The sequence below is a fragment of the Vidua chalybeata genome, chromosome 2, assembly GCF_026979565.1.
Source record: "Vidua chalybeata isolate OUT-0048 chromosome 2, bVidCha1 merged haplotype, whole genome shotgun sequence".
NCBI classification, from domain to species: Eukaryota; Metazoa; Chordata; class Aves; order Passeriformes; family Viduidae; genus Vidua; species Vidua chalybeata.
This window is the reverse complement of record NC_071531.1, coordinates 86868151-86891342: the sequence shown is the minus strand read 5'-3', so window position 1 is coordinate 86891342 and position 23192 is coordinate 86868151. Positions and strand designations below refer to the sequence as shown.

The 23192-nt window shown below is 40.1% G+C and overlaps 1 protein-coding gene across 4 annotated transcripts in view; it reads right to left on the bottom strand.

Moving 5' to 3' along the window:
* Positions 1 to 23192, bottom strand: part of GRIA4 (glutamate ionotropic receptor AMPA type subunit 4) — a 211865-nt gene that overhangs the window by 11394 nt on the left and 177279 nt on the right. For 2 of the 4 annotated variants that reach the window (XM_053934314.1, XM_053934312.1), the window contains exon 14: positions 5792 to 5906. The exons of the other annotated variants lie outside the window; for them this stretch is intronic. In XM_053934314.1, coding sequence (XP_053790289.1) covers positions 5792 to 5906 — 115 coding nt within the window. The remainder of the gene's footprint in view (positions 1 to 5791; positions 5907 to 23192) is intronic. 4 annotated transcript variants of the gene reach the window in all.

Genomic DNA, 23192 nt, shown 5'->3' with positions numbered 1-23192 from the left:
TTAATAAATAAATAAACAGTGCAAACATGAATTAGTATAGTGTAACTGAACCTACTAAAATAGTTTGCATTGAAGAGGAAAGGGGCTTATTGCACTCTATAACCGATTTAACTGGAAATTCCCAAATGCTTTTGTATTAATATATTTGTGCATGTTTATCTATAGCTATTTAATACACAAGTAACAGCTCTGACTCTTGTATGCTATTCTTAGCTCTAGGGACCCTGCCTCTTCATACATTCTGTTTACTCTTTCCATATGTACCTAAAGTGGGGGGATTCACCTCATCTCAGTATTTGCACCCTTAAATTATGCTCCATGCTTTGTCTCTCTGTCCACACCTCCCTGCAGTTAATGGGAAAGGTAGATACCTCCAAGTGGTGGGCTTTGATACCAATATTAACAAAGGATGATGTTGAGATGCCTGTCTCTTCATTTACTGCTGAGGAAGCCTTGGTGCCTTGGAGAAATTTTTGACAGCCACAGTTGGATGAGAGGATTTCCCAGGAACTCTCAAGTGATTACTCTAAGTAAAGGAAAAGCTTCATCCACTTTCCAAATCCCACACATTTAATTCATATGCAATACTCTGTTTCTAGAAACAAAAATGCCCAATTTTTGCTCTTTTCCAGTTTTAAAACTTAAATTTTGCCTTAAGGCTTCTGGCAGCAGGCTGTGCAGGTTGACAGTGGAACATGAGAGTCCCACAGCTGTGAAATGAGTGGGCTTGGGGTGCTGGCAAGTTGCCTGTCAACATGATCCTCTGCTGGCTTCTAGTACAAGCACAAAATAATTAATATTATTTGAATAGCTGTCATCTGTAACATGTCATGCACTGGCACTGAGCCACATTCCCATGCTCCTGAATTCTATCAGTGTAACAGTGCTGGTTATGACAAAGGTAAGGGGCCATACAGGTACTGTTCTCCCTTGGAAAATCAGAAGCCTATGGAATTGTTGCAGATTAAACTGATCAAACTGATAACTAGGAATAGATATGAACTATCAAGGCCACCAGCAAAGTGGGAACAAGTCAGAAAACATAGCCTTTCCTTCTTTTTTTTTTTTCAGCACTAACACTTTAGGCATTTAAAGCCTGAAACAGGCTGACAATTTTTTCTTTTTTCTAACTGTAGTTCCTTTAATGTTATCCTTCCTGCATTGTCTCTGCAAGGAAGCTCTCAGGTTTTCCTTCGGGAAAAAAAAATCAATTTCACACATTAAATTGCCATGCTGTCCTCAGTGTCTAAGCCATCTCAATGGCAATGGTCAGTAGAGGAAGTTCCCATTTTTCACTGGGATGCAGTAGTGATGTGACTGATGCCAGACCCTTGTTTCTCCTCTCCACAAATTTTAGTGGAAAACTTTCTGAGTGAAGACCCTGCTGAAGTTCAAGAAAGCCTGTCCTTGGCCCCTCTCCTTGTTGCCTGCCTTGACAAGGCTCTGTGACATTTCCTTCACATCTGCCCTCAGACAGTACCAGCTGTGATGATGGCAAAGCATTCTGAGAAAAAAACTTAAAATTATATATTAAAAGATTTTAAAATATTTTACACCTTCAAAACAGGTTTTCTGTCCTAATTCAAATCAGTCAGCTGTGATGGGAAATGTACAAGGTCCAATATAAGAAGCCCAGACTGAGGCACTGCAGAGTGGAAAAGGAAGATGTTTTGCTTATGTTTTCCAGATTCACAGCATATATACACCTCTTTGCAATCACAGTAAATGATTGCAGGTGTTATGAATAGTAATGTATTTTAGGCTTTTGTTTCTTTGTTTCATTTTCAGTAGATTTTCAACAGCTCTTATGGGAGATGCATGTCCAGATCAGCTTGGCTCTCACAGCAAGTCACTTATTTTGATGTGACTGTCAGTCACAGAGACTACAACTACTGTAGTCAGAGACTACAACTTGTTACTGGATTACTTACACAATCAGTTGGTGAATAGTGCCACTGATATTAAAGGGGACAGAAACAAAAAAAAAAAAAAAATATGGTTTGCTGTATGTGAACAAGAGGAATGTACTGAAGTCACATACAGGGGATAAATTCAGCATTTATAATTAAATTTCCCATTAAGTTCAGTATTGTATACTTAAAATGGCAGTGGAAAATTACTATAGATTTGGGTCTTGTTCAATTGCTTAGTGATTCCTGAATTACTAAAGTTGGGCTAAATCTTCAGCTAGAGTAAACTGGCACAGTTTGTGAAAATCAGTGTAGTTTTTTCCAGTGTACAGCTGCTGAGAATCTCTCTTGCTATATATAAAGAGGATCCAACTGCCTCAAGTTCATGTAAGGATAATATATGAGAAATAATAACTAAAATTACCCTTTATCTATGGAGAAGAATTTGCCCCACATAGCCATAGTGCAAAACTGCTGTGTGACAGCACAGGAGACCCTGTTCTTCACCCATGTGCTGAAGTCAGTGTTGGCACAGCCTGACCTGGGCACAGGGACACTGGTTTTCTAACTTTTCATCATGTTCTCAGCCCTTCTACCTCCTCTCTTGGCTTCTTATTCATTTCCTCCTATCCTGTCATCAATCACTTGCTGTTGGAAGGGCCATTTTTTAAGAGCCTCAGGCTGGATCTTGAGCCAACAACATCAGCAAAATCAGAGTGCTTTAAAATGGATTAATGAAGTTCTGAGCTAGCTGTGTTCAGGACAACAAATGGGCAATTATAACATTTAGATCACAATACTGAGTGATTCTGAAACAAATATAGAATTCTGGCAGACAAGGATTTTAAAAATGCAATCATGAATATATTTTAGGAGCATTTTCATTACCCACTCATGGCTGAGACATTAATTAAGTGTAAGGTCAGTCTCATCAGCTGACTGAAAAAACACGGGCCACCGTTTTCTCCTGAGGGCTGCCAGCAGAGACTGGACAAGATCTCCATTAGCACAGCTTCTGTCCACTCACACTTTATAAAAACAATGGAGCAAAGTGGCAGAAACTGTGTTTCAGTACCTTCCCATGCACCACATGAAATGATGGCATACAGTTAGTATCTGAGGTAATACTTTCAAAAACACTCAAATGACTTGAGGAACTCACTTTTGTCTTCAATCATGAACTAATTAATCAGATCACTAAACCACAGGTGGTTCACACAGGGCAGCCTTCTGAACTGTCTTTCTGAATTTTGAAAGATTGTCCCTTAAAGGGAACAATAAATGGGGAGGCTAGAGGTGACCTTTTAACAGCAGAGAATGGAGGTAGGAGACATCCTCTTTTACAGAGCAATACAAATCTTTGGAGAACAGCTGAACTCCCTGGAAGCTCCCTCATTTCTGTAGTCCTCTGTACTATCATGAAGGGATATTGTGGGTCTGCACTCTCATATTCTGAATAATGAATCTCAAATAGTAACAGCACAGTTATCAGTTAAGCTTCAGGTGCTGCATTTCTTTCAAGTGGAGTTTCTTATTCTCATTTATGAGAGGACAAAGCCCTGCCATTTAAACTGGAGCTGCTAAAAAAGCTCAGGGTTTGTTCTTTTTAAATTCATACAATGAAAAGAAGTATTCTTAAGCTTCTTAAGAAGGTAAGAACTTAGTTCAGGACTTGTTGGTAGCTTTCAGGATTACCAAAGAAATGCATAGTGTCCTGGTTATTCCACTAGTGATAATTTGCTAGCAGAAAAGAAATAAAATACATAGAGCTCCATTAATTCAGCAGAAAGGGTTTTGATTTCAATTGATCAAGACTGTTTCTGAGCAAGGAAATGAATTTTACAGATGATAAATGGCTAAGTAACCTTTTGGGGAATCAGCCTGGCTGTAGTTTATAACCCAAGATCAGATGCTGCTGCAGTGCAGGCTTTGAGAAGCGTGGGAGTGCCTGCTCACGTGCATGATGTACCTGCTTCCACCAAACGTGGGCACTGCAGGCACACGATAGACCTGAAGCTTCCCAGGACCACTGGTACTGCCAACTCACTCAGCTGTGCCTGGGAAAAACTGTGGCAAGAAACAGGCCCAAGGCCAGATAGATGCTCATGGCAGGCTGTGTATAGTCCCAGAACCACTGGTTGAGCTCCATCACGTTCTCCATCCTTTGCTAACACTGTCCTGCCCACCACATTGTCTACTGTATCCTGAACTGCCTGTGTCACCTACTGTTTATTTACACTGACAATGTGTTCCTTCCTTCCTCCTGCATTCACAGATCCTTGGTTTCTCCATGAACCACACTCCTCATCTTTCTTTTCTACTTTTCCCACCAACTCCTTTTCCTGTCACTTTGCACAGCACTTCCAGACATTTTCCTGGTGAAGCTCTGTGTGTTCCTCTACCATGAGCTGCTCCCTTTTCCCTGATTCATGACTCACAGCACCTGTGGCTGGTAATTAGGGAAAGTAAATTAAAAAACATCCTTAGTTTGCTATCTAGCTTTTGTCTCACTTTGCAACCACTGCAGGCTTATGAGGAGGATATTCTAAGAAAATTGAGGTATTTTAATGATTTTATTCTCTGCCTGTGATATTAAAAGCATAAATAAATAAATACTCCTCCCCCAGTAATATAAAAGCCCAGGCTTGAGTAGAGTAGAGGTAAGTGCTATTGGGTCTAATATATCTGAACATTTTGGAAGAGAAAATAGAGACCATTTTTGAAACTGTGACTGCTGGCGAGCAGAGCGGTGTGGGGAAAAAACAGCAGGATTGCAGGCAAAGTGAAGAGGATTAGGAGACCAGTTCTGGGTGAGTGCAGAACAGCCCAAGGGATGGTCCCTGAGGCCAGGACACAGCACGAAAGAGCAGGAGGACTAAAGAAGGAGAGAAAATAGTAAGAAAAAATATATGTAGGCAACTGTAAAGAAAGCTACATAAACTGTGTATGACAAATCAGTCAAATTTAATCACCTGTATCTGACTAGCTCTGTGCCTGCACAACTACCTGTGAAGTATTTTCTAATATATTGTTCACACACAAGCACATAAATAAATATTATTACATGCTGCCGGGAACAGAAGGGGTATTTTTAATACCTCAATTTTCCCCCCACTTCATTGTCTTCCACATTTTTGCTTCTTTCCAGCACCAGACAGTTTTTCAAATGAAGCTGTGAGGCAGCAAGGAAGTACTGGTACTGGCCATATGGAAGATAGGGGAATGCAGTAAGAATATGAAGCTGTTAACACCTCAGCCTAGCATGCAGCCTAAAATTCCTGTCTGATATATTCTGGTAAATTATGCCTAGGGAACCACCATGGATTTCAATTTGTTGGAAAGTTATCAGAAAATGTCAGTATGAAGATATTTTATCTGAAATTTGTCTTCCTATTTTGGATACTTGTGAAAATTGTAATTTGTAAAGTATTGCTTGTGTCAACAATGGATCCCTGAGCCTGGACCATACATTAAATTACCCCTCAGAGACAGGCACACTGATTTTTTTCCCCTTTTCCTCTAATGTCACTGAAAAATACTTTTAGTAGTACCATACAGTAGGAAAAAAGTCTTAGCTGGTGAGCAGGCTTCTGAAGGTATTTAACAAGCTTGGAAAAGGCTCACCACAATTTCAGAAGATGCATATTTCTGAAAACTGGTGATAGATCTCACCCCAGAGACCATTTATGAGTTCCCCTTGGGGTGCTTAAACGAATGCAAATATTTTTGCTTTGACAGTAATTGCATACACCTCGGTTTCAGCTGCAGGTACCAGCAGTGCTGTGCTACTGGTGAAGCTGTTTTGTCGCAGGTAAGACCCCAGCAGATGCACCAATTACTTCACATACTGTTTACCCGCTTTTGGTGACATTGAGGCTAACCTTGGAGTCACCTCCCCCGCTGCCACATTCTCCTTTGTCGTACCACCATTTGTTTTTCAATTTGTCCAAGAGGCCTTGTTCATTCAGTTTTAAAACTGCGAGGTTAACAGCATTTCTTGAAACGATAAAACATATTTTGTAAGAAACTGCACAGCTGTTAAGATGTTAGAAGGAATGAGGACTTAAGCTGTTTATAAGCTTGATCCACACACTAAATAAACCTCTCATTTCCATATTTTAAAGCCCTTGGCAGCACAAATAATTGTGGTTACTTCCAAATGTGAAAAATGTGTTTCCAGTTCTAGAAATGATTTTCAGAACAGCTTGGATTTTAATGCAAAAATTCTATCAACCAACCCAAATTATTTTTGCAAAATGATGATAAAACTCTGCCTGGAATTAAAAACGATTTACACAGATTTATTTGAATCTATATTTAAAGTGTGGGCCCAGGCTGTTTTTTCAAGCAGATGAGAAAATGTATCCCCATGTACTAAAGACTGCCTGTGCTAGATGCTGCCAGTCACTGTGTCACTACAGTTGTGACATGTAGCACTTCAGACTGATCCTGCATGAGCTAAGGATTAGGGCTCCAGAAACAGGCTATGGGAGGAAGAGCTGAGGAGGACTAACAGCTCACACACTGACTAAGATGCTGTCCAGAGCCAGTCAATAGAAAGCACTGTACAAAAGTGCCCAGAGGTCTGTCTGTCTGAAGCCCTGCTGCTGGCACATCTGCATATGGGATGCAGGCTCTAGAGTCCTGATCCCTTTGCACATTAGAGGCTTAGCTGAAAGGCAAGACCTGGGGTCTTGCCTAGTGCCACGGCTCCAGGGACTGCCCTGCTGTTCTGGGAGAGCACCCTGTGTCCCAGCCCAAAGAACACCTGAGAAATGGTGGAAGAAGGTGATGATGAGGGGTGACTGCACTGGGGAAACCTGGGAACAGTGTGGCCAAACTGAAGCTCAAGCACTGCTGGAAGAGAAAAGCCAGCCAATTAGTTATGTGCTGAGAGACAAGAAGGTTTTTTGGACATCCTGAGGACTTTTCTCTGGAGAGTTTATACATGTTATGCTACCAGTGAATGAAAGACAAATCCTGCTTTGCTAGCAACACAGTGGCATGGGTGCAACAGACTGAAAGGGGTTCTGTGAGCCTGGTGTCCTCCATATCATGTTTAAATTATCTTTTTTTCAGATGAGAGAAATACCTGAGAGAGACTTTGGATCTGTGCAGGCAGAGGGGCATTGTCAACACAAAGGCTAAAGCACAGAACCACTGCTTCTGTAGGAATTCAAGGCTGCTGGAATTGTACTGAAACTCAGCCAAGAACTAGGGCACAGCTGCTCCTAGGATGCAGTTGCTTCTGTGCATGCTCAGAGGTTCCCCTTTAGGTGTCCAGAGAGCATCAGGACTGGATGGCAGCGGTTAGACAGTATAGACCACCATACAAACCTGAATGTAAGGCATCTGGATTTATGATAGTGACTATAGCCACTATATAACATTTTAAAATCAGTTGATAATTAATCTTCCAAGGTGTTTATGCAGCCTTCATCATCTCCAAAGGAAACTTTGCACTTAAGTGTACAGCTTCCTATCTGCATTACTAAGACCCTAAACAGTCACATATCCTAATGATACACAACTACATCAGTATCAGTAAAATTTTATCTTCCTATTTTTATGTCCAGAGGTCCCTAGTGCATCCATGCCTAAGAGAAATATATACTCTCTCTGATGGGTGTCTGTCCAGGCTCACATGTGGCTCTGCAGAGGCACGTGGAGCAGCAGCACAGTTCATCCCCAAAGTATCTGTCAGTCAGGACTGAGTGGGATATGACAAGAACTGTGGCTGTCAATAACATTCTCACTTCAACAATGAGAGGATGCAACACCTTCAAAGCACTCAGAGAAGGGCCAGGAAGAGATTCTCTGGCAGCGGGGCTCTGTCAAATCATATGGCACTAGAAGACACTGGGGTTTGTGATTCAGCCCTTCTAGAGATGGCTGATCTCTCATCTCTGGGGGTCCTTTCTGGTCTTAGAATATAAATTTTTTCTCTTATTAAGAGAGGTATCTTCCTGGCAACCAGGTACAGATAATGGTACTTCATAGCTTATGGAGAGTCCTTTACTCATCTGTGGGACAAATGTCAGCTTCAGGACAAACCTTTACTGTCTTCTAGTAACAGCTTTTCATAAAGCTCCTCCTGGATGAAAGACAGGTCCTTGCTGGCTGGTCATGAAGTTTGGAAACTACTTAAGTAGATCTGATGTTACCTAACTTCACTGCAGTTAGACTTACAGGAGATTTTCAACAGAGATAAAGTGATTGCTTGTCTGTCCCTGAAAGTGAGAACTGTAGGCTGTAGTGGGAGTGATAACAGACTGCTCTTGGTGGATAAATCTTTAAGGGGAATTTAGCAGCCAAGCTGACAAATGTGATTTTGTGTAAGTGCTCTAATTATGGTTCACACTCCAGAGGGAGAGAAGCAATTGCAAAATTGGAATGAAATTGTTCATTTGTCCCTTTTGTTCTTGGAAGCAATTGCTTTTGAATCAGTCATATTTACTACAGATTTTTCATACTCAGCTTTTCATTACAAAGCCTGTGCTTTCAGTCTGTTTGCCCCATTCAGAAAGATAACTGTGTGGCCAGCCTTGCCACTTAACAGAACGATTTCCAGTACACTGAATATAAATGTTACCTTTTTAAGGACATTGGGATCAGGCCATAAATGAAAGATGATCCTGGAAACACATTTCTTTGATACTGAACAACATTACTTATTCTGAAAATTGCTTGGATATATATCTGGAGCCTGCTGTCTACAAAGTCAATGTCAAAACTCCTTCTTGCTTCAAGGGATCCAAACCAAGGTCTAATTTAATGTTGTTATGTTGAATTGTCACACTGGGCAGCAATAACACAAGCAGCTGCTTTGACAGTTCTACAGATGCAGGCAGGATTGATCACTCCCACAAAAAAATGAAATATATCTCAAGGAATATCACTAACTCTCAATTCAACAAGCCACTTAATCTCAGCCTGATTTTAAAGCAGATGGGAAACCCTATCAATCTGTCTATCTGAAAAAAGCATCTTCAAAGTATTTCCTCTGAGCTGTAGTCTCTCAAGTGTGAACATTAAAGCTCACCAAATTAGACAAAGTCCTTATGCTAAAATTCTTAGAAAGGTTTTTTCTTTTCAGTCTTTATCTTATTTTGGGTGAAGATGTTACTTGATAATTTAGAACTTCTTTTTCAAGTTAATGTCTACTTACACCTTTCACTTGGATATTCCAAGATGAATTAAAAACAACTAGTTGATGTCTTTTACAACTAACATAAGTTTTCATGTTTAATTTTCATGTTGAAGGGAAAGAGCTTTCTCACTTGCCAAATGTTTATCTTTCAAAGCATTAAAGATTATCAAGGAAAATATTCCCACAGTCATTTAGAGAAGCTGCAGCTGGTTGATAGTAATCCTAGAGTAATAAATAAATAAATGAAACCCATTCATGAGAGGGTTATTTAGCTGGGTTATTAGCCATATCCATAGACAGTTTCACATCACAATAGAGAAATGAAAATAAAAAGGATGAAGAAGTAAATGTGGATTTAAGCTGCAATCATCACTCTGAAATTAAACTGTATTGTTTATAAATGTAACACATTATTGTCCTCATCATGTCTAGTAGGCCATGTAAAACCAGGTTAGTTTCACACTGCTTTCTCTGTTGCTTTGTTATCCAGGTCCACCTCAACATGTGGAAATAAATAATTTCCCTCTGGTCAGCAAAACACAGAGAACCTTTGATCAACACTTCTGTACCTCCCAGGTAGGTTATAACTAAGAGCCTAAAACGTGCAATGGTGACTGCATTGAAAATTATATACCAAGACCTCAGAGCTGGTCTAGATCACCCACACTCATCCTAGACAGTGCTTTGTTCTGCCACAGAGGAAGGCATTTGGAAACCTGAGTATCCATGGCAAAAACTTTTCTTTCATCTTAAAAAGTAGGAGTGCATCTGCAATGCCACACTTAGTCCAAACAATATATTCCTCTATAAAGGAACTGATGTCTTTGCAAGAGTCAGGGTTTAATAGTAGTAAGCAGGCAAGGCCTTTAATATTTGACCCTTAATCCTTGGTGTCACTGCACAGTCCTGCCTCTTCCATTAGTCTGAAGAAAACAGAGTCTTTGCATGCAATAGTCAAGCCAGTTAAGACAAAACTGCAGACCTCACTTCACAAGTACTTGGGTACATGGAGAGTGATTTCAATGCATGGATCACAGCTATTTTTAACGAGTCTTTAGAATTACAGTATGAAAGATGTGATGAGGATTAAATCATTTTCACTCTTTTAAAGTCGCTGTCCATCTCCCTATAAATAAACAGCAGTAAGCAGTTTAAAATATTAATTAGTATCCCTTCTTTTTTTTTTCTAGAAGAGCCCATCTGTGCTGTAGATACACCTTACACAGTTATCAAAAGATAAAACTCTACAGACAGATGACAACGGGACTACCCAGTCCCTTGCAAAATAACATCAGTGATTCCAAACAGATACCTCATTTGTTACCCAAAAGAATTGCAGCAGGGTGTTTGCCCAAAGCCCAGGGAAGCCAGCAGAGAGGTTTGCTTTGACTTCCAGTGAGTTTGGATCACATCAATGGTTTGCAGTTGACCCATCTGCTGGACTTCAGTCTATAAGAAGCAGTGAGGGAGGCATGCAACAAATCACCTGAACACCATGGTGTACTACATTGTGGTACCCAGCTCATGTACATGCTCAACCACAAGAGGGGCATTTCCACAGCTAATAAAGACACACAAAGGTCCCTGCACCACAAGGAAATGAGGTTAGGTCCAGGCTAGGGACCACCACAGCCAACAGGCACCAATCAGCATCATTCCCAAATGCAATTCCAAGGCCTTGGCCTGGTTCATGGAGACTGCTTCCATGAATTATGGTCTCAGAATATCTGCTTTTGAATACTAAATACTGAATACTGGCATAAAGGCACAGACAGGTACCTAAGTATGCATTACAACCAAGGCAGGATCTCTGCTGTAAGCATTTAATAACAATATTTTAGGCAGCCAGTAGAGCCTTGCCAGGAAAACTTAAATGTCTTAGCTATTTAAACAGCTTTGACATTTTCCTGAATCCCTTTCCTGAACTTAGTCTCATAAATTCTGTGTAACTGGCATGTCAGATACCAAAAATACTTCCTTGCATCCTGGGCAGATTCTTAGCACAGTTCTGCAGTTATCATCACAGACGGCGGCACTGTTGTTTCACTGCTAGAGTTGGGGATGTTGTTCATTTTCAATATTGAACGAGCTAGATGTGGAAAAATAATGTGACTCACTAATGAGACCCTGCATACACGAAAAGAGCCTTGTTTAAATTGCAGCCATAATGTACAGCCCAGCATCCCAGAAATGCTGGGGCCACCACTACTGCTGAGGAGGCAAAAGCAGAGCAGAGACCCCCAACCCTCCAAAAGGCTTTTCACAAATCATTCTCACAAGGGATTTCAAAGTCTCAGAAATTGCTCAGTCACTTAGAAGTCACATGGTGCAAAGAGATGGCATCTCTGGTTAACCTCAGGTTCTCTGAACATACAACAAAGTTCAACAAGGAATACTGAATGTTATATGGACAAAGCTCCATAGGTGGGCCATATACAAGGTATGAGCCAACTGGCAAATTACAGAGGCTTCCTTTCTATTGGGATAAAATATATGACCACATTGCCCTATAAGTGTGTTGCACATATACTCTTATGTAACTGTAAAGAAGAGGGTGCCTGTAAAGAAGAGGGAATCAGAAAGACGGGAAGTAAAACCACATATGTGGTGGTGCATCACCACTACAGGAACAAGCTTTCCTGGGACTGCAGTATCACAGCCAGTGTTGGCAAGTGATGATGTGTCCCAAGCTCATTTTCTTCCTTGCACTTTGGATGTCTTTCCCTGCAGCTACCTGCTGGTGCAGCCATCATGCAGACCTGCCCCTGGGCATTCCTGGAGCAGGCTGGAGGGCTTTCTCCTGCAGGACAAGGCAGAGAGGGTGCTCAGTGAAGCCAAGGGCAATTTCAGTGATGTGAATTGCAGTTATTCTCTCGTGATCTAATCTGTATCCAGCCCAGGTGGCTTGGGAAGAGGAGGCCACAGCTGCCAGGAGCCTCTCCTCATCCCCCAGCCTAGCTCTTCCTGCATGCAGCTAAGGATCTTTCTTAAATGTGCTTAGCGAAACACAAGTGGGCGCATTTTTATAGCTTATGTATATAATCCATTCAAATAATTTTTAACAGGAAAAATTAAAATGCAACCTTACCAAGCAAAAAATTAAGACCTGCACATCTTTTGAGCTGTTTATTTTTACCCATGTTTTGAAAAGCACTGATGGCAGATTGTAATATGACACAAATGTAGTGCGGTTTAAGGGTGTTTGACAATTCATCAAGAGAAATTAAGTGTAAAGCTGCATGGCACTGCTGAATATGTTTAATAAATTAGGAATGAAACAAGCACTCTGTTAATGAGGAAGATGCAGCCAAGGCTTACATCACTGTGTACTCAGAAGGCTTGAAAGATCAATAACATAAATATTAAAAAGAAGAGCTAATGCATGAACATTTTTACAAGAAAAATGATCTAAACTTTAAAGACAAAAGGCCTGCTTTAAAAGCATGTCCTCTTAAACCAATTTAAGATCTTACACGGGAAATTTTTTTACTGTGATTGATAAAGGTTTGCATACTGTCATGTTACTTGTATGAAAAAAACTGTATTCAAATACTGAAGCACAGGAGTCATCAAAACATTTTCACGTTACTTCAAACAAAATAGAGTCCTTGGCACTTGCTGTCAGAATTTGGCCAGCATTTATAATAAATAAAGAACTGCTAGTATTCATGTTGTGAGTCTTCATATATATTAGCTCTTCTCCAGTGGGTCTCTCAGGTTTTTCTACTAAGCTCATCCATTTTTATATTCATGCTTATCAAAGAAAGGACATGATCAGCCATCTCAGCAGAAAGCTCAGGTCCAGCTCAGGACTCACTGGAACAGTGAACGCCTCCTGAATTCCATCTTGCAAAATTCACATACCCCTGCCCTGAAGAACTGACTGGTCTGTAGAAAGCCAAAGTGCTGCAAAAAAGCTCTGAGCAGTTTCTGTGCTTCATTAGAAGCTGAAGCCTTTAAAAAACATTATTTTAAAATCTCCTGTCCAACTGCACTTGAAACACCTTTTACAGAAAAATATATCAAAATATTAGTCAAACAATAAGAATAAAGTAATTTTACAAGAATGTATGTTTATTCCTATCTATTTAGATATGGGAAATTTACAGCAGTGCTCAGATACTTTTCAATTGTGGCTAATTAATATAAGTATAGCACTCTTCATTTAGCCATCCAAATAAGACAGTTAATTTCCAGGGGCAGTGAGTATTTACAGCTTCTATGTATAGCCTAAGTATAGTACATGTTTAGTTCCTAGAGCTGAGCTTTGTAAACAAATATGAGCCAAACTGACACCTTGAAGATCAGCAGGAGTTCCAATTAATGGGAGACCCACTGCTGCTAAAAATTGCCACAGCTACTTTGAATTCAAAGAGGTTCTGACAATTTACACCAACTAGAGGTCTGATGACTGTAGTTTAAAATATTTATATAGATTGAAAGCTGTTTTGCAGCAAGATATTCCAATTACAGTATGCAAACACTTCTTGGCACAAGCAATTAAATATATATTTTGCCTGTGTAAAAACAACAGCAGTTGACCTGGGATTGCTACTCAGCTTGTTTCTCTGTTTTACACAAAACTTTGCTGTAAATAAAAAACACATAAAATTGTCCCTAGAGAATTGGTTCATATTGATTCAGTACACAGTCTTTAGCAGCAGCAGAAATGCTAGTTTCTCCCAACTCTGGGATATTTTAATTTTTGCTAACAATTACCTAATCCTGTTGTCATTGAGCAGTGCATTTTGTTGTGGTTTTTTTTTTTTTTTTTTTTAAGCACAATTTTTCTTGCTGGTTCCAGCATAAATAGGATTTTGTGAATTATGTGAATAGGCTGCTGCAGTCCAACACCTGCCAGTCAGAATACATGTTTTAAAGGCTTAGAATCTTAGAGTCATAGAATAGTTTGGGTTGGAAGGGACCTTAAAGATCATCTAGTTCCAACTCCACTGCCACGGGCAGGGACACCTTCCACTAGACCGGGTTGCTCAGAGCCCCATCCAACCCAGCCTTGAACACTTCAGGGATGGGGTATCCACAACAATGCTTGGCAACCTGTGCTAGTGTCTCACCACCCTCAGCAAATCCCTCATTTGAGTGATATTTTTCAAAAATGTCTGAGACCAGTTTAACACTGTCTCCATGCTGCAGGAATTACTCTCAGGATAAGCTTAGCCCACTGCCAAGTGCCTCAGAACTCTCTTTCACCTCAGAAACATTAGTAACCTTGAGCAATTTATGGTTTTTACATAGTTGAAATTGCTGAAAGAATTTACAGTAATATTTTTAGCATTGAAATATGTAAAGTGAGCATGTGTAAGTACATCCCTCTCCCCCACCAATACATAATGCTTTCAGATGGGCCAACATTCAACTCTGGCTTGGCTGGCAGAAAGCTTTTTGCTTTTTATGCCTTATGTGAAGCAGACATCAACTCACAGTTTTGTTGCAGCAAGATGTTTGGGTACTGTTTCACCTGCCTCTCCAGTAACTCCTAAGTTTAGGGTCCCCCAGCTGAAAGAAAATGACTGTATTGGCACAGACAGGTCGGGGTTTCATGGCAAAGCACAACATGTGGTTCAGTGCCAGGCAGAGGTTCCATCTGTGTTGGATAGGCACTGCTGAAAGTCAGGGAGTAGCAGCTTGAGGTGAGGGTCATAGCAGTGAAGATTTATCATGCCTCATGCTGTCCTGCTCCTCTCCCAGTTAGACTGCATTAGTGCAAGCCTCTTGCAATGACATTATGTTTGGTTACCCAGGCATATGTTGAAACTCCTTATGTCTCTCCACCTCAAGAAAAAGCCAAATGCTGCACAACTGATCTTATTGTTTTGCAAATGGATGATTTAACAGGACTGAAAATATTATTCACCATTACTGATCTTGGCCAGAGGATTTAAATTTTCCTTTATATAATATCTTAATCATATTTGTAAGGCATTTAAAATTTATGCTTTTGAATGCCACAGAGGGACTATTTTCACCCAGTATGAGGCTAGGAAAGCATATTTCTTTTGGATGCAATTCAGTGCTTATTGAATAGAAATATGGTGTGGTTCCTTGTAACTTAGAAAGCTGTTTCTTCTTTACATCCACCTCAATCCATTTGATATCACTGATGGATTACTAGAGAGCCTATTAAGATCACCAACTCTGGCTACCTGATGCAGAGGAAGATTTTACTACATCAAAACCTTCCAGGACAAAGCAGGTGGCAGCTGTTTCAGCAGCTTCTAATTTTTCACTCCATTCAACATGTCCCAGCAGTGGCAGAAATATTGTACCTTTGACTGAGCATTTCACAGCTTTCCTCTGCAGGAAGACCCAGCCCTAGGTTGAATCACCTATCCCAGAAGAAATGTTACTGTGATATCCAAAAGGAATCAGAACTTATCGCTGAATCTCACTACAAATCATGGAAGACAAAATATCCTGCTGGGCTAACTGCAAATATTAAGTTTTCTAGTTCCTTACCAGCCCCATATCTCAATGTGCTATATAAATGTATGTTCTATTTATTGGGTAGCAGGGCATAATAACAAACCCATGATTTTAATGCAGTATTGAATATACCTGGCATTTTTGCAGATTTGATTCAAATCTGGAAATATGTCAAAATATTTCACTCTCAGACTTCTTCTATTATTCATTAATGTAAAGCTGAATCCACCACTTATGAATATACAATAATGGGTAAGAGGAGATACATCTGAAATGGTCTTTGCCTGTTTTCTACTCCTTATGATATGTTGATGTATTTTCCCTCTTGCAAGCATCAGGATCTCACAAGAGCACCTGATTACTGTAAGATGTCTTTAAGACTCAGAAATTGCAGAAAAACATCAGGAGTCACGATAGAGTGATTTCTGCAAGTAAAAGTGCACAACTGAGCATCTCTGCATGCTTTTTTCATAAACTACCTCATCATCAGCTTATGATTCTCCATAAAAAGTGAAAAAATCCTCTATCCTAGCTAATATTTCTGAGATATCCTCAGAGAAGTCATACAAATGGAGTTGCATTTAACCACTTTCAAGGTGACAGATACAGGTATCTGTGGCAAGAGCTACAGTGAAAGAAAAAACCCCAATTTCTGCCATCTTCCCAGCAGCTGCATTTGGGGGAAAAAATACTACTGCTGTTCTCAGGAATTCATGGAGTAACCACATTCAGTTGAATTTATAAAAAAAAACATGGTCAGCAAGTCAAAGGAGGTGATTCTGCCCCTCTACTCCACTCCTGTGACTATCTCCATCCAGCTCTGGGGACCCCAGCACAGGAAGGACAGGGACCTGTTGGAATGGGTCCAGAGGGTTGGACCCTGGCTGAGAGAGCTGGAGCTCAGCTTGAAGAAAACTAGGCTCCAGGGAGACCTTATTAAGGCCTTTCAATACTTTAAGGGGGGTAATAAGAAAGATGGGAACAAAGCTTTTGAGTGGGCTTGCTAAAGCAAAACAAGGAGCAGTGGTTTTCAGCTAAAGGAAGTCAGATTAGACTAAAAGAAGGTAGACTTAGACTTAGACTTAGGCGTAAGAAATAAATTTCTTAGAATAAGGATGGTAAAACACTGGAATAGGTTGTCCAGAGAGGTGTCTCATTCCTGGAAATATTTCAGGTCAGGCTGGACTGAGCTTTGAGCTCTTCAATAACTTTTTCCTAGTAAGGAAAGCTTACTCCACATAGGAAAGCTGTAGGGCAAAACTGCTGTTTGGTTGTGAGGGAATTCATCCACTGACATCAATGTCCATGAAGTTATTAATGAAACATGGCCACTATGCCAAAAGCTATTGGCAGCACAGAAATCAGGATGGATTCTTGACTTTTGTGGCCACCAGAAACAGATCACTAATTCATGAGATTTGTACAGTTGATACAATTTTGGCAGGCCTAAACTTAGACTGAGAGGAGGCATGAGGGATTTCTGTAACATTACATTCATGCTTCTTTGTGCCTCCATACGGATGTTTTTCATAAAGGCAATAAATGGAAAGATTCCAGCTAAGACATGTTTTCTTAAGCTTTGGTCTAATTATGATGCAAGCACTTTGAAGTTCATTACTTTGATAAGAAGCAGAGACTGAAAGACAAAAAACAGGGGAGCTATTTCCCAGGTGGGAACTGAAGCTGCAACTGCAATGCAAGCAATAAAGAACACTGCATAACTTGTGCCCTAGTGAAATGCTGGCTTGTGTTTTGCCTAATGGCAGATCAATATTATACAAATGAAGCAATTACAGTTGTGCCATATAAAGCCTTATTTGGTCAGCAGCCAAAATGGGGATTAGCTGGAAGAGTTCCTAGGACTTTCTGTCTGAATATTATTGCAGAAGTTAATGAGGAATATCTGATATGCTTAGACAAACATAATGAGTGCCAGCAACCAGATGAGATGGTTGGTCCAATAGCCGGTGTGAGGATAATTAAAATGCCCTGAAGCCAGCTGAACAGCAGCCCAAGATCAGGTGAAATGATCACAAGGGCAAGCCAATCCCTCTGGCAACCAGCTATATGATGTCACCATCAATAATCCATGTACACAGCAGTAAACTCTCCATCTTCCCCAAGCAGGGAAGCAAGTTCCACTTAAGCATCGAGCACCTTCACTTTTGCACAGCTCTGTGTCCCTTTACTGCTACTGGTGGTGGTGAAGGAAAGGCCACAGTCAGCTCAATACAATGGTTCTGCTAGGACTTTACTATGTCCCACTCATTCTCATCCACTACACCACCTGGTCCAGTAGAAGGTGCTTCTGCCCATGGCAGGGGCTTGGAAACAGATGATCTTTAAGGTCCCTTCCAACCCAAACCACTCTCTGAAATGCAAATATAGCAGCTCTCAGACCAGGCGGACCAAGCACAGTCGCATCAATATGGTAACACATGCTTGTAATGTCTCAAATACAAGCAGCCAGGCTACAGAGAAAACTCAGTACTAAAAGTGCTAATAGATCTCCACAGTGGATATGGAGATACAAATAATGTAATTACTATGGTCCTGAACACATGCCCATGTGCCAATTTTAATTAAAAAAAACTTACGGAGTAGGGTCCACTGGTGATGGAGATTTCTGCCATTTCTTTCTAAATGGAACACAAAACATGTGGTCATAGACCACAGACTGTTTCAGAAACCATTAGCTGAAGTTACATTTTCCTGGTCGTTTTCTTTCCAGATGAGTTTCTTTGACCAAAGACACCAAGAAATCTACCACTGTGTTTATCCTGACACACACACCTCCATGGATTTGAAATAATCATACAAACATCTGGAGTGGGAATGGGCTTCAAATATCCACAGCACAATAAACACAATGCTATTAATCTTCACCATTCCTCTGAGGCTGATGGGCATTTGTCATTACCCTCAATTTGCAAAGGTGAATCTGAAGTAAGAAGGTGCACAGATCTCCTCCAAGACTCCCAGGAAATCTGGGCAGGGTCATTAACTAAGCTCACCAATATGACACAACTTCAGGCAATAAAACTTCATTGCTTCTCAGAAATCTCTGTGTCTTTTCAGGCAATCATTCATAGAGAATTTATCCTTCTGGTCTCCCAGAGATAGACTAAGCTTAAACTTCTGTGTGTATTTCCTCAATTCAGTCTTTAACCACAATATACTCCTAATTTATCCTGTCAAAAGTGGGAGACAGCCAATCTGAGTGGCCCCAATCACATAACAAATGAACTCTTCCACATTTTGACCTGCACAGGAGTTCCAAAAATATCCAGGCTGTCAATCACTCAGCAGCTGTATAAATCTGTTTAGGAAGTTAACTGCTCCTTTTTCCTGGCAAAGAAGAGGTATGAAGCACTGTCACTTACTTCACTGACTTCAGATTCTCTCACTATATTTTGCTTTTCTAGCAAGAAAATTTTATTCAGATGGGAATGATCTGTTTGACATTTAATTCACAGAAATTGTAACTAAAGCCTAGTGGTTAGGAGAAGACCTTCTACCACGCAGGAAACATGAACATCACTTTCCATAAGCTATTGCAACTTTCCAAATACTCCTGTAGCTCCAGGAGATTCAATGTGATGGTGAAGATATCCTTATCATAGCCATAATTTTCAAGAAAGGATCATAGCACAGTGCAGTCTGGAAAGTGCCTAAGGAGTTGTCTGGTCCAACTTCCTGCTCCATACAAGGGTCAGTCCTGAGATCAGACCAAGCTGCTCAGGGCTTCAACCAGTCATGTTTTGTACACTTCCAAGGATGAAGCCTGCATAGCCTCTCTGAGCAGAGTGTCACTGTCAGACTGCCCTCAGGCAGTCAGGGGAAATAGTTCCTCTCTACATCCAGTCTGAACTTTCCCCTTTCATTTTATGTTTATTGTCAATGACCTTCCTGCCCTACTTGCTGTGAAGAGTCTGGCTCCATCTCCTCGAACACCATCCTGTAGACACTCTGGGCTGCTCCTAGGATGCCCCAAAACCATCTCTGCTCCAGGCTGAACAAGTCCAGCTCTCCCAGACTCTCATCACCTGAGAAGGTCCAGATCCATATCCAGCTCTATCCTGATAATTTTCCATGAAATAGGTTCAATTTATTGATGTTTTTCTTAAGTGAGGAGGCCGAAAAAAAGGATGTTGTGTTCTAGATGCAGCCTGAATGTTTGCAATTATTTTATCTAATGCAACAGTATCTTCTCTTGTGGTCTACAAATTGGATGAACTAAAAGCACTCTAATTGGAAACTGCTTTGGATAATTGCCCACTATCTAAAAGAGATGCCAAAAATAGCAGCCTGCTTATTTAACTGTGACAGGAAAAAAATCCTAAATCCTCAAGAAACTGTGATGGCTTTCTGTTCACTTTCAACTACACTTTCATAGGCTGAGTTTGCATTATTTAAACTGAAAAGTCAGAACTAATAGTCAAGTGTTCATGTGGTTTTAAACCAAAAAATATTAGCAGCAGGTATAGAATATAATCAGAATAGTATCATATACTGATTAAAACCTGAGGAACTGGATCTCAGTAAATGCAGAGCATCTGAATGTAGGTTAGTCCCCTAGATTTAGATAGAGGGCATTTTCTTTTTATTTAAAACCAATAAAGAAATGAGCATCGTCCTAAAACCTGTCTCTTCATATTTTCTGTTGCAAGCAGTAAAAGGCTCTTGTGGAAACCTTAAAATTCAAAACTGTGGTTGAACATGTAAAAATGTGAAGAATTGTCTAGTAATGTTTACATTTAGGCACATGAAATATGGACAATTTGGGTTTTCTAGAAAAAGCTGAGATTTTCTGTAGGAAATAATTAGATCCCATGAATTTTTCTGTAGGCTTAAGAGTTTTAAGATCCAAAATAGACCTAAATCACACAAATGATGTAGCATAAAATGTGTGAAATCAGGTGCCTGCATCTGTACCAAAGAATCCAAAGATCTAATTTTACATATAAAAGCCTCTTAAAGACATAGTTGTAAATCTGGGCCACACTAAATGCAACCATATCAGCAACAGATTGGAAAGAGCCTGATGTGTAATTATGTTTAGAGAAAGCTGTACATTTTCTGGAGGTAACAGATGGGCTGCCAGATGTTGGGGCTGCTCTCACCTGCAGGCCTCATTCATCCCTGCTGCTAATAATGGAAGATCTGGAAGCTAGCAAGGGATCTGGATCTTCCTGCACAGAGATGATATTCCTGAATAAGAGGGGAGAAAAAATATACTAAGAAAGCTCTATTTTCTTTGTGTGCTGGAGGCACATGTGTGGCACATGAAAGAACATGTGTTCTTTCAGAGTAGAAAGAAGTGCCTGAAGTACAACAACAAAATAGGTCTCTGCATCAGGTCATACTTGGATCCCTTTTATCCAGTTGACTTTTGGCTTTAAAAAACTGCAGGGAAAATTTTAGTCAAACTTTGACTACAGAAAACTGCCAATCCTGCCAATAACTGTTAAAAGAGAGTTATAACAAAAAACCAGACAGCATTGCTTAGCATAATGGGATTTGCTAAAAGATACAGTTAAATAGGAGTTAAATCCTTTTTCAGGCTTGATTTAAGCTTTCACCCAGTGACTTGTTTGGAATAGGAAGCAGAGGAAGGAAAGCAGAAAATGCGGGTAAGGCATCGAGTTATAGAAGTACAGAGACGTGAGCTAAGGATAGCTAGAGATAGTTGAGAAAAAGAGCTCTAGTTTTCATTCTACCTCCTACCACACACAAAGTAGATCAATTAAGAGGAAAAATTATTGATGAGCCACAAGTCACCATTTTATCAAACAATATTTTAGACTTGAACTGTTCAGTGAGATATACATATGGCCATTTTTACTTGGAACCTGAGCTCCTTGGGAACATTCTGATGATGGGAAAGAGCTGCATTTTAGAGCTGTTGTGTCAAGGCACACAGTAGCTTAAATTATACATTAAAACTTCTGAATCTTGTTTTGTGCTGTCAACACCTTTCTACCTTTCATGCTGGGATGTTCAGTCCATAATGCCTACTCTGTCACACATTGTGCCAGTCTGAGATACTGTTCTCAGTTCAAAGCAACCACAAGAAAGAAAACAAACTTTTCTCCCTACTTTTGGCTGGCAATTTCTCACAAGAATCAAGGCTGCACAAAGACCAAATGGCCATTTTATGTCTCTTGGAGTCCATCTAGTACTTACTGTCAATTGGAAATGGGCAGTTTTGCAACTATCACACAGACTAATCGCAAACTGTTTTTCAGGTGCTATTTGTACCCTAAATGTCATTTCCACAGAGAGGTATTGTTCAAGCTGCTGAGATGCCTTTCAGCAGCCTGCTCCCTTGCTTCGGTCTACCTACAATTTACCTGAACAATTATTATCTTAGTGGGATCGGCCTTTAAGTTGTCGGGAACTGTACCATCAACTTCAAAGGGCAGTTCCTGGGACTTGACACCTAAACAGCCAGAGAGTTGTAATAAAAAGAAAAGAGAGAAATCATAATGAGCAGCATTGTTAAAATATAAAGGGCTGCATCTTGCCCTCTGCTGAGATGCTTTACAAGGGATTGGGGAAATGGCAGGGAAAAGGGCAGGAGAAAATTATTTCTGAAGTGCCAAGAGGCAGCATTTATTTCTCAGGGGATCTATAGACTGGAAACCATAACCTTTTGTATCCCACTGGCATACAGTGGGGATTAATGTTTATCAAAGATTTGTAAAAGTCCAGAAAATCAGTAAGATGTGTGCACAGCAATGGTATCAGTATTTTTGAGACATTATGGCCTTTGCTGATAGTCTGAGGTAAGTTCATTGGTTATACTTGACTATAAGCCCGTTTTTACCTGTCAGAGAATTCAGCAGTCTGACAAATTTCATTTGGATAGATTTGTTATTGTGAAGCTCCTATCCTGTTTGCATTCAAATCATTCTGAAGCAGAAAAGCAAGAAAAGAACTCTGATCTTTTTGCTGCCTTGATTTCTTTCTGATTGTAGAAAACAAACATGTTGTTGAACTTTTCCTGGTGCTTACTATCTCATATTGGCCCAATGCTTCTGTAAGACAGTAAAGTAATTTTTAGTAATCACTTAATATCAGAATGAGAAATCTCTTGTATAAATAGCTTGTAAAAATATTTTTTTAAAAAAGCCTCATTGTGCTTTTAAGCAAATACTAAAGCATAAGGTACAGAATGGTAGCTTCACCTTTTACACTGATTATACTGCTAACTTAAAAATACCTATTGCCACTGAAATTTTTAGGAAAAAAACAAACAAACAAACAAAACCATTTCTAGGAAATAGTTTTACTGCTGTTTCCATGCTCTGTTCTTTCACTCCTGCTCAGAAACACTTCATTTCACAACTTTTGTCACTAAAATCCCAAGACTTCCCTTGAGTAAGGAGCAGGATGATACTAGCAGAGAGGCACCAGAACCTGACAGTGTGACCAAGATGGGAGCTAAGCTTCTTGGAAGAGCTTTGTCTTCCATCAGTTGCTTCTACTGTCATTTGTAGTGTAGGAAAACAGAAATGGCAGCAGAACAAATTCCTGTGACTTTTGATTTCTCCTCCAAACCACAGACAGCTTTGTTCAATTATGAATCATCCCTGAAGTCTGAGAGCGAAAACTTCCTGCTAGTGGCAATGAAGAAACAGGCTCTGTGAGGCAAGGCAGGTCAGAGATGGCTCTTTGAAGTACTT